At 49.5% G+C, this 12,338-nt stretch overlaps 1 protein-coding gene across 3 annotated transcripts in view; it reads right to left on the reverse strand.

The window, feature by feature from the left end:
• DOCK5 (dedicator of cytokinesis 5) overlaps positions 1-12,338 on the reverse strand; it is a 109,841-nt gene that overhangs the window by 66,137 nt on the left and 31,366 nt on the right. For all 3 annotated transcript variants that reach the window (XM_071579182.1, XM_071579180.1, XM_071579183.1), the window contains exons 6-13: positions 11,137-11,285; positions 9,960-10,095; positions 9,693-9,850; positions 9,054-9,135; positions 7,193-7,322; positions 5,723-5,795; positions 2,245-2,387; positions 244-369 (exon numbers count right to left, since the gene is read on the reverse strand). In XM_071579182.1, the coding sequence (XP_071435283.1) occupies positions 244-369; positions 2,245-2,387; positions 5,723-5,795; positions 7,193-7,322; positions 9,054-9,135; positions 9,693-9,850; positions 9,960-10,095; positions 11,137-11,285 (997 nt within the window). The remainder of the gene's footprint in view (positions 1-243; positions 370-2,244; positions 2,388-5,722; positions 5,796-7,192; positions 7,323-9,053; positions 9,136-9,692; positions 9,851-9,959; positions 10,096-11,136; positions 11,286-12,338) is intronic.

Consider the following 12,338-nt stretch of genomic DNA (forward strand, 5'->3'; position numbering starts at 1 on the left):
ACAGAATCTGCTGGGTTGGAAGAGACTCTGAGATCATCTTCCAAGAAGTCCATAAACCATCATTTTCCAATAAGAAAGGAAACTCATGTTTGTCCCTTCAACAATAAAATAAATTCAAGATCACCTGGAAATTTGAAGGGAACAGAAGGTTTTCAGAAAGCTTTAAAAAGAAATCTCAGGATAGCAGAAAATTGCAGAATTTTTAGTGGCTCTTCCCCTCCACATGAGGGACGTGGGACCCACCAGGGAGGATGATCTCAGGGAAGCCCATTTTCCGAGCCACAGCAGTGGATCTGTCCACCAGGTGGGAAAAGTCCTTCTGGACCTGAGCCAGATCCCCAGGGAGCAGCTTCAGGGAGACCCAAAGACCTGAAAGAAGGAAGGGAACACTTGGGCACTACAATAAAAGCTACAAAGCCACCAGTTTGGAGCCTGTTCTTCCAGCAAACTGTGTCTTCCTCAGATCTCCACCCCCAGGCTGGGTCCTTCTGGCCCAGTTCTCCAAGTGAGACTTTACTGGGCAAGAAGATGCTCTGAAGTAAAACACAAACCTTCTGACAAGAAGCTCAAGTGTCTTTGAGCAAAGACCAGACCCACCAGAAAGGGCAGGAGGATCCTGATTAATGCAGTTTAAACCCAAAGCCACTTAGAATGTGCAGCATGTTCAGCCCACAGGATTTGATATTTTATTTATTTTATTCTATTTTATTTTGTTTTATTTTATTTTGTTTTATTTTATTTTATTTTGTTTATTTTATTTTGTTTTATTTTATTTTATTTTGTTTTGGTTTATTTTATTTTATTTTGTTTTATTTATTTTGGTTTCTTTTATTTTGTTTTGTTTTATTTTATTTTGTTTTATTTTATTTTATTTTGCTTTATTTTATTTTTATTTTGTTTTGTTTTATTTATTTTGTTTTATTTATTTTGTTTTGTTTTTTTTATTTTATTTTATTTTGTTTTATTTTATTTTACTTTCTTTTATTTTATTTTTATTTTATTTTATTTTATTTTACTTTATTTATTTTATGTTGTTTTATTTATTTTGTTTTATTTTACTTTATTTTATTTTACTTTATTTTATTTTATTTTATTATATTTTATTTTATTTTATTTTTATTTTTTATTTTATTTTTTAATTTTTTATTTTATTTTATTTTATTTATTTTTAACCATATGAACAGTTTCAGGTTAAAAATATTACATTTTTAGCATGGAAATCACCAACTAGAGAAGGTCTTCTCAGCCAAGAACAGCTCATGGTTTTATCTCCACGAGTTGTGGGGTGGCAACCACTGCAAAGAATTCAGGAATTACACCTGAACTCTCCAATTAGGAAATAATCCTGAATTCCCCAATTAGGAAATAATCCTGAATTCTCCAATTAGGAAATAATCCTGAACTTCAAATTATGAAAATACATCTGAACTCTCTAATTAGGAAATATATCTGAACTCTTTAATTAGGAGATACATCTAAACTCTCTAATTAGGAAATACACCTGAACTCTCCAATTAGGAAACACACCTTAACTCTCCAATTAGGAGACACACCTGAACTCTCCAATTAGGAAATACACCTGAACTCTCTAATTAGGAAATACACCTGAAGTCTCTAATTAGGAAATACACCTGAAGTCTCTAATTAGGAGACACACCTGAACTCTCCAATTAGGAAATACACCTGAACTCTCTAATTAGGAAATACACCTGAAGTCTCTAATTAGGAAGTACATCTGAACTCTCTAAGTAGGAGACACACCTGAACTCTCCAATTAGGAAATACACCTGAAGTCTCTAATTAGGAAATACACCTGAACTCTCTAATTAGGAAATACATCTTAACTCTCCAATTAGGAAATACACCTGAACTCTCCAATTAGGAAATAAACCTCAACTCTCCAATTAGGAAATACACCTGAAGTCTCTAATTAGGAAATACGTCTGAAGTCTCTAATTAGGAAGTACACCTGAACTCTCTAATTAGGAAATACACCTGAATTCTCAAATTAGGAAATACATCTTAACTCTCAAATTAAGAAATAAAACTAAACTCTCAAACCAGGAAACCCATCTGAACTCCCTAATTAAGAAATACATCTCAACTCTCCAATTAGGAAATCCATCAGGTTCAGGGTCAGTAACCCCCAAGTTGGGCTCAGGGAATGGAACCAACCCCAGCAGCCCTTGAGCTCTGGCCTTTCCCAAGCCCCCCATTCCCTCAGGCCCCTCCCCAGGGCTGTACCTTGTCCTTTGTGATTCACCTCCTTGGCAGCGATGACCTTGTTGAAGACAGAGGTGAGGGGCTCGTTCTCTCCTATCACGTGGGAGGTCATCAGAGGGGACATGATGAGCTGCCTCTGCCTGATGTAGGTCTCCATGGCAATCCTGGAGGGCAGGGACAGCATCACCTGGGGAGCTGCACGGGGAGGGGGCCTGGCCAAGGACATGGGGGGGAAAGGGTCCCCTGGGAATTGTCAGTTCTTCACCCGCACAAACCCATGGGAGATACACCTGAACTCTCCAATTAGGGGATACACCTGAACTCTCCAATTAGGAGATACACCTGAACTCTCCAATTAGGGGATACACCTGAACTCTCCAATTAGGGGATACACCTGAACTCTCCAATTAGGGGATACACCTCAACTCTCCAATTAAGAGATACACCTCAACTCTCCAATTAGGAGACACACCTGAACTCTCCAATTAGGAGATGTGTCTCAACTCTCCAATTAGGAGACACACCTGAACTCTCCAATTAGGAGATGTGTCTCAACTCTCCAATTAGGGAATACACCTGAACTCTCCAATTAGGGGATACACCTCAACTCTCCAATTAGGAGATGTGTCTCAACTCTCCAATTAGGAGATACACCTGAACTCTCCAATTAGGAAATACATCTGAACTCTCCAATTAGTTGATAGATCTGAACTCTCCAATTAGGAGATACACCTGAACTCTTCAATTAGGGGATACACCTGAACACTCCAATTAGGGGATACACCTGAATTCTCTAATTAGGAGATACACCTGAATGCTCAAATTAGGAGATACACCTGAATGCTCCAATTAGGAGATACACCTGAACTCTCCAATTAGGAGATACACCTGAACTCTCCAATTAGGGGATACACCTGAACTCTCCAATTAGGAGATACACCTGAACTCTCCAATTAGGGGATACACCTGAACTCTCCAATTAGGAGATACACCTGAACTCTCCAATTAGGAGATGTGTCTCAACTCTCCAATTAGGAGATACACCTGAACTCTCCAATTAGGAGATACACCTGAACTCTCCAATTAGGGGATACACCTGAATGCTCCAATTAGGAGATACACCTGAACTCTCCAATTAGGAGATACACCTGAATGCTCCAATTAGGAGATACACCTGAATGCTCCAATTAGGGGATACACCTGAACTCTCCAATTAGGAGATACACCTGAACTCTCCAATTAGGGGATACACCTGAATGCTCCAATTAGGAGATACACCTGAACTCTCCAATTAGGAGATACACCTGAATGCTCCAATTAGGAGATACACCTGAATGCTCCAATTAGGGGATACACCTGAACTCTTCAATTAGGAGATACACCTGAACTCTCTAATTAGGAGATATACCTGAACTCTCCAATTAGGAAAATCATCTGAACTCACCAATTAGGAAATACATCTAAATTATCAAATTTGGAAATAAATTGGAACTCTCCAATTAGGAAATACACCTGACCTCTCCAATTAGGAGATACACCTGAACTCTCTAATTAGGAAATACATCTAAATTCTCAATTTAGGAAAACTATCTGACCTCTCCAATTAGGAAATACAACTAAACACTCTAATTAGGAAATACCTCAGGCTTAGGGTAAGTAACACTGACCTGATGAGCTGAGCCCTGAATTCAGTTCCACCTCAGAGCTGTTCCTACCACACCACACCAATTAACAGGTGGTAAATTAACGTAATTAATGCCTGCTGTGAGATCAGCACTGAGGGACCTCTCCCTGGTCACAGACACCTCCCCTGAGCTTTGGCTCTTGAGCCTGACCTCATTCCTGGAGCCACAGCACCAAGAATGATGCACCAAAGCACCAGCCAGGAGTGTCCAGCTGTGGATCTAAACCCAGCAGGAGAAAAATGGGAAAAAAACCCCCAAACCAACCAAAAAACCCAAACAAATTTAAAAAAAAAAAACAGAAAAAAAACAAAACAAAAAAACCAAACCAAAAAAAAAACACACAAAAAACCCCCACAACAAAAACAAAACAAAACAAAAAACAAAACAAAAAAAAACCCAAGCCAACAAAAAAAAAATTCTGCAAAAAGCAGCAGAGTACAATTATTCTGAAAAGGAAAAGCCACTCTCGCAGGGGAACCAAAAGAAAAACCATTTTTCCAGGGGAATCAAAGCGAAATTCCCCCAACCTGCCCTGCCCAAAGCCTGTGATAACACCAGGACTGTAACAACACGTCTGGGGCTACCCAAACAAGTTCCATTTCACTTCCTGGGCTGTGCCAATAAAAATGCCAACCAGAGCAGGCAGAACTCACCAAGGCAGAAATGCAGAACACAAAAATCAAACCCCCTGAGAAGGAAACCTGGAAAGGGAAGGGGCAGAGGCACCACCCTCAGATGTGTCTCTGTGCCCAGATGTGTCTCTGTGCCCAGGTGTGTCTCTGTGCCCAGATGTGTCTCTGTGCCCAGATGTGTCTCTGTGCCCAGGTGTGTCTCTGTGCCCAGACGTGTCTCTGTGCCCAGATGTGTCTCTGTGCCCAGGTGTGTCTCTGTGCCCAGGTATGTCTCTGTGCCCAGGTGTGTCTCTGTGCCCAGGTGTGTCGCTGTGCCCAGATGTGTCTCTGTGCCCAGATATGTCTCTGTGCCCAGATGTGTCTCTATGCCCAGCTATGTCTCTATGCCCAGATGTGTCTCTGTGCCCAGATGTGTCTCTGTGCCCAGGTGTGTCTCTGTGCCCACATGTGTCTCTGTGCCCAGATGTGTCTCTACGCCCAGATATGTCTCTGTGCCCAGATGTGTCTCTGTGCCCAGGTGTGTCTCTGTGCCCAGGTGTGTCTCTGTGCCCAGGTATGTCTCTGTGCCCAGATGTGTCTCTGTGCCCAGGTGTGTCTCTGTGTCCAGATGTGTCTCTGTGTCCAGATGTGTCTCTGGGCTCAGATGTGTCTCTGTGCCCAGATGTATCTCTGTGCCCAGGTGTGTCTCTGTGCCCAGGTGTGTTCCTGTGCCCAGATGTATCTCTGTGCCCAGACGTGTCTCTGTGCCCAGACGTGTCTCTGTGCCCAGATGTGTCTCTGTGCCCAGATGTGTCTGTGCCCAGGTGTGTCTCTGTGCCCAGGTGTGTCTCTGTGCCCAGATGTTTCTCTGTGCCCAGGTGTGTCTCTGTGCCCAGATGTGTCTCTATGCCCAGATGTGTCTGTGCCCAGATGTGTCTCTGTGCCCAGGTGTGTCTCTGTGCCCAGACGTGTCTCTGTGCCCAGGTGTGTCTCTGTGCCCAGATGTGTCTCTGTGCCCAGACGTGTCTCTGTGCCCAGATATGTCTCTGTGCCCAGATGTGTCTCTGTGCTCAGATGTGTCTCTGTGCTCAGACGTGTCTCTGTGCCCAGATGTGTCTCTGTGCCCAGTTCAGGCTCTCCCAGACAAGCCTGTCCCTCTGCAGAGGACACAAAGGTTTGAGATGTGGACTCTGGAGGACTTACTGCTGGAATGGGATGAAGTGCTGCTTCTCCTCATCGTCCACCTTGCCATGGATGATGTCAGTTATGTCCATCACTGCAATGACACCATCATCACACACTGCTGAGGGACACACAGAGAGCTTCCCCTTCACCAGGAACCAACAAGGCTTCCTGTGGGCCACTGTCACTCCTGGCAAGGGTTCTGACCAACCTGGGCTGGTGGGAGATGTCCCTGCCCATGGACAAGGGCTTGTTTTGGGTCACTGTCACTCATGACAAGGGCTCTGACCAACCTGGGCTGGTGGGAGATGTCCCTGCCCATGGACAAGGGCTTGGTTTGGGTCACTGTCACTCATGACAAGGGCTCTGACCAACCTGGGCTGGTGGGAGATGTCCCTGCCCATGGACAAGGGCTTGGTTTGGGTCACTGTCACTCATGACAAGGGCTCTGACCAACCTGGGCTGGTGGGAGATGTCCCTGCCCATGGACAAGGACTTGTTTTGGGTCACTGTCACTCATGACAAGAGCTCTGACCAAGCTGGGCTGGTGGGAGATGTCCCTGCCCATGGACAAGCGCTTGTTTTGGGCCATGATCACTCTGAGCCGCCTGGGTTGGTGGGAGATGTCCCTGCCCACGGACAAGGTTTGTTTTGGGTCACTGTCACTCATGCCAAGGGCTCTGACCAACCTGGGCTGGTGGGAGGTGTCCCTGCCCATGGACAAGGACTTGTTGTGGGCCATAGTCACTCATGACAAGAGCTCTGAGCCACCTGGGTTGATGGGAGATGTCCCTGCCCATGGACAAGGACTTGTTGTGGGCCATGGTCACTCATGCCAAGGGCTCTGACCAACCTGGGCTGGTGGGAGATGTCCCTGCCTATGGACAAGGACTTGTTTTGGGCCATGGTCACTCATGACAAGAGCTCTGAGTCACCTGGGCTGGTGGGAGGTGTCCCTGGTGGCACTGGGTGGTCTTTAAGGTCCCTTCCCACCCAGACCACTCTGGGATGCTCTGAGAGCACCACTCTCACCTGACCTGCCCAAAAATCACCTTTGCATTGATGTGGCACCGAGTGTGTGATGAAAACCAGGGGGCACTTGGGCATTTCCCAGCAGAGAAACCACATTGATATTCCAATCTATGCCTTGTTTTGTTTTCCATCCCAAATTCCAAGTCTCTTCACAAGAGACCACAGGAATCCAACAGGAATTGGGTATCTCACTCCCCAGGGCTCCTTTAGAACTTTATCCCAGGAGTCCTGAGGAGCAAATCCCCCCTTGCCAAAGCCCTGGGGCAGCCCTGGGGACAGGGGGTTATTTTGGGAGGAGGTGACACAAGGGAGCAGTGACAGCATTTCATGAGAGGTCTCAGAGGGGACTATTTCCAGCTCAGCATCAGAGGAGCTTTGGAGGCAGAGAAGCTGAGCCTGGCAGGTGCTTCCAGCCCAGAATTCCCAGTTCCAGCCTCTCCCCTGACTGTCCTGTCCCACCTGCCACACCAAAGGGCCTCCTGAGTCCACAGGTGTGTTTCTTCCCATCCTTGAGCTCCATGTGCCCCACCCTCACGATCTGGCACACCAGGCTGATCTTGGGTCTGATCAGGTCAGAGCTGCTCAGATCCTGGAAAAGATTGGAAATAAAAGGGTGTCACATCTGCTTTGGGAATGGGGAGGGAAGGGGAGGGGGGGGGAAGGGGAAGGGAGGGGAGGGGAGGGGAAGGGGAGGGGGAGGGGGAGGGGGAGGGAAAGGGAAGGTTTGGGAAGGGAAGGTTTGGGAAGGGAAGGTTTGGGAAGGTTTGGGAAGGGGAGGGGAGGGGGAGGGGGAGGGGAAGGGAGGGGAAGGGAGGGGAAGGGAGGGGAAGGGAGGGGAAGGGAGGGGAAGGGAAGGTTTGGGAAGGGAAGGTTTGGGAAGGTTTGGGAAGGGAAGGTTTAGGAAGGGGAAGGGAGGGAAGGGGAAGGGAAGGGGGAGGGGGAGGGGGAGGGGGAGGGGAGGGGAGGGGCGACATTCTGTTTGACTGTGAACATGTGAACGTTGTGCCCTTCCAGGACCTGCAGGGAGCCCACAAGGAAGATGGAGAGAGACATTTATAGTGCCAGGACAAGGAGATTGGATTCCCACTGCAAGAGGACAGGGTTGGATGGGATATTGAGAAGGAATCCCTCCCTGGGAGGGTGGGGAGGGATGGGATGGAATTCCCAGAGAAGCTGTGACTGCTCCATCCCTGGGAGTGTCCAAGGCCAGGCTGGAGCCCCCTGGGACAGTGGGAGGTGCCCCTGGGACAGTGGGAGGTGTCCCTGCCCAGGGCAGGGGTGGCACTGGATGATCTTGAAGGTCTCTTCCAACCCAAACCATTCCATGATTCCTTGTGCTGGTTTAGATGGGATATTGGGAAGAAATTCTTCCCTGGGAGGGTGGGGAAGGATGGGATGGGATTCCCAGAGAAGCTGTGGCTGCTCCATCCCTGGGAGTGTCCAAGGCCAGGCTGGAGCCCCCTGGGACAGTGGGAGGTGTCCCTGGGACAGTGGGAGGTGTCCCTGCCCAGGGCAGGGGTGGCACTGGGTGACCTTCAAGGTCCCTCCATCCCAGCCCATTCCAGGGCTCCTGCCCATCCCTGGCAGCTCCAGCTCCGTCCCACCAGCAGCTCTGGGGGTCTCAGCCCCTCCTCAGCTCCAGCCCAGAGGCAGCTGAAAGACTTGGGGTTCAACTGGCACTGGGATGGATTTCAACTGGCAGGGACTGGGGTGAGGTGGGATATTGGGAAGGGATTTCTGGCTGGGAGGGTGGGGAGGGGTTGGGATGGGATTCCCAGAGAAGCTGTGGCTGCTCCATCCTTGGGAGTGTCCAAGGCCAGGCTGGAGCCCCCTGGGACAGTGGCAGGTGTCCCTGGGACAGGGGGAGGTGTCCCTGCCCAGGGCAGGGGTGGCACTGGGTGACCTTCAAGGTCCCTCCATCCCACCCCATTCCAGGGCTCCTGCCCATCCCTGGCAGCTCCAGCTCCGTCCCACCAGCAGCTCTGGGGGTCTCAGCCCCTCCTCAGCTCCAGCCCAGAGGCAGCTGAAAGACTTGGGGTTCAACTGGCACTGGGATGGATTTCAACTGGCAGGGAGTGGGGTGAGGTGGGATATTGGGAAGGGATTCCTGGCTGGGAGGGTGGGGAGGGATGGGATGGGATTCCCAGAGAAGCTGTGGCTGCCCCATCCCTGGGAGTGTCCAAGGCCAGGCTGGAGCCCCCTGGGACAGTGGGAGGTGTCCCTGGGACAGTGGGAGGTGTCCCTGCCCAGGGCAGGGGTGGCACTGGGTGGACTTTGAGGTCCTTCCCACCCAAACCTTTCCAGGACTCTCTGAACTCACAGTAAACACTGCCTGGAGGTTATTTAGTTTCTCAATCTCTTTAGGCATCCCGTTGCTGCCCCAACGAACCAGGTAATTCTCACTGCAAATAAAGAAAGAAAAAAATCCCCCAAATTCAAATCAATCAACACCTGATATTCCCATTTCCTGGGAAAAGCTTGAAAGCATTTTGATCTTTTAGGAATATTTGAAAAATTCTGTTTAATCCCCAAATGACCCTGAGGTGAGACAGAGTGTTCCTGACACAGATTTGCTTCCCTGAGGAAAGTCCTTCCCATCTTCCCTGTCAATAAAACATTCCCAGCTCTCAGATGTGAACCTGCACTGACTTCATGGATAGCCAGGATTGATTGGGGAAATAATTAATCAAATCCATCAAGCCTTGTGACCACAGCAGGGAAAACTGAGAAAACAAAAGGACAATCTGGGGGTTTGGCTGCTGAAATGCCCAGCTCGAAGGAGGGCAGGGCATGACTTCCCATCTCTGAAAATAATTCCAAATTAATCAGGATTAATTTCCCCTCACTGGGGCAGCAACCCCAGAACTGAAAACTTCACCTTCTGAATATCCTTTTCCAGGAACTATTCCCTTCTTTCCAATGACCATCATGATGATTAAAGTGCTTCAAAAGCCCCTACCTGATGAATTGGGAGAGATCAGGGTCATAGAGGCTCATGAACAGCTCTGCATCTTCTCCAATGTTGCAGACAAAGTTCTTGAAGTTCACATACAGGCTGTAGGTGTGGGTGGAGTTGAAGATGGGCTGCCCTCGGAGGTCCAAACTTTGCTGCAGGGACTGCAAAAAATGGGAACAACTCCATGGAAAACAAACCCAGAGGACTTGAGTCCTGCTGCCAGAGGAGCACAACATCCTCAGGAGGAACAGGGGGGAACAGGAGATGCACCTTCTCCTCCTGGATCCTCTCATCAATCCTTTTGGATGCTGTTTCATGGGCCTTGAAGAGGGAGATGGTGCTGGTCTCATCAGGGTCCAAGATGTTCCCGTTGTCGTCCCTCACCACCAGGTCCAAGCCCAGGATCCTGAGCAGCAAAGGGGACAGAAGAAGAGATGTGAGCAGCACTGGGACCTCCAGGAGCACAGAAGTGCCCCAGGGTGTGAGCAGCAGAGGGGCATCCAGGAGCACAGAGCACAGGTAAGGACTTTCTGACAAGTCCAAGAGAGCTCTGGCACATGAAGAACCAGCTTGAGTGTTGTGTTCAGTTCTGGGCCCCTCAGTTGAGGAAAGAGCTTGAGGGGCTGGAGAGGGGCCAGAGAAGAGCAACGAGGCTGGAGAAGGGACTGGATGTGGCACTGAGTGTCCTCTTAAAGACCTCCAGGAACAGAGAATCCAACATGTCTTGATCCAACCCCACTGTGATCACCAGCCCAGGGCACTCTGTGCCCTGGGCTGGTGATCACAGTAGGGTTGGATCAAGGGTTGAACGTGGTGATCTCAGAGGTCTCTTCCAACCCAACTGAGAAGAGAAGAGCAACAAGGCTGGAGAAGGGACTGGAGCACAAGTGCTGTGGAGAGAGGCTGAGGGAGCTGGGGGTGTTCAGCCTGGAGAAGAGGAGGCTCAGGGGGGACCTCAGCACTCCCCACAACTCCCTGACAGGAGGTTGGACCCAGGGGGAGTTTGGGCTCTTCTCCCACACAACCAGCAATGGCACAAGAGGGCACGGCCTTAAGCTGTGCCAGGGCAGGTTTGGGTTGGATCTTGGGAGGGAATTCTTTGCAGAGAGGGTGGTCAGGCCTTGGAATGGGCTGCCCAGAGAGGGGGTGGATTCTCCATCCCTGGAGGTGTTTAAGATGAGACTGGACGTGGCACTCTGTGCCCTGGGCTGGTGATCACAGAGAGGTTTGATCAAGGGTTGGACTTGATGATCTCAGAGGTCTCTTCCAACCCACCTGATTCTGTGATTCCAACTGCTCCACACCCACCTGCCAGGCAGTGCCATCCTGATGGGCACTCCAGCCTTTCACTGTCCCCTTTCCAAGGCAAAATCTAAGCCTGACTCAGTGTGGGGCCACATTTTGGCTCTCGGACTCTCCACTCCCTCCAGCCAGAGCCTGGAGTTACCTGTTGCCATAGTCAATCTTGGCAGTGACTTTCTTCTTGAGCTCAGCCAGTTCATCCTTGGGCAGGGTCCCTGAGAGGATCTGGGACCTCCACTCTATCAGGCTGTAGGTGAGTTGCTGCACGTGCCTGAACTGGGTGGTCTTGTTGTTCTGCAGGGAAAAAAAGGACCAATTGGATACAAGAAAGGGCCAAGTGGAGACAAGAACAGCCTGAAAAAGGCTCAGCTCAGTCAGCTCAGGGTTGTCCTGGTGACACAATTTGTACTGAACCACAAATGAAGCTCTGCCAGGGGAAATTGAAGCTGGAGAGCAGAAAGAAATTCTTTGCAGAGAGAGTGCTCAGGGATTGGAATGGGCTGCCCAGAGAGGGGGTGGATTCCCCATCCCTGGAGGGTTTGAAACTGAGCTTGGCCGTGGCACTGAGTGCCATGATCTGGTAAAGGGACTGGAGTTGGACCAAGGGTTGGACTTGATGATCTCAGAGGTCTCTTCCAACCCAAGTGAGAAGAGCAACGAGGCTGGAGAAGGGACTGGAGCACAAGTGCTGTGGGGAGAGGCTGAGGGAGCTGGGGGTGTTCAGCCTGGAGAAGAGGAGGCTCAGAGGTGACCTCAGCACTGTCTGGAACTGCCTGAAGGGAAGTTGTGGCCAGCTGGGGGTTGGTCTCTTCTCCCAGGCACTCAGCAATAGGACAAGGGGGCACGATGGGCTCAAGCTCTGCCAGGGGAAATTGAAGTTGGAGAGCAGAAAGAAATTCTTTGCAGAGAGAGTGCTCAGGGATTGGAATGGGCTGCCCAGAGAGGGGGTGGATTCCCCATCCCTGGAGGGTTTGAAACTGAGCTTGGCCGTGGCACTGAGTGCCATGATCTGGTAAAGGGACTGGAGTTGGACCAAGGGTTGGACTTGATGATCTGGGAGGGCTTTTCCAACCCAATCCATTCTGTGATTCTGTGATATATATATTTGCAGTAAAGGACTGTCATCAGAGCCATTTGTGTTGAGTGTTCCCAGCTCAGTTTGACCACCATGGATCCCACAGCAAAGCCCTTCCAGCCTCTCCCCAACCCAGTGTCACCACCATGGAAGTGCCACCTCCCACAGCAAAGCCCTTCCAGCCTGTCCCCAGCCCAGTTTGACCATCATGGATCCCACAACAATGTCCTTCCAGCCTCTCCCCAGCCCAGTTTGACCACTATGGAAGTGCC

The sequence above is a fragment of the Pithys albifrons genome, chromosome 29 (genome assembly GCF_047495875.1).
Source record: "Pithys albifrons albifrons isolate INPA30051 chromosome 29, PitAlb_v1, whole genome shotgun sequence".
NCBI lineage: Eukaryota > Metazoa > Chordata > Aves > Passeriformes > Thamnophilidae > Pithys > Pithys albifrons.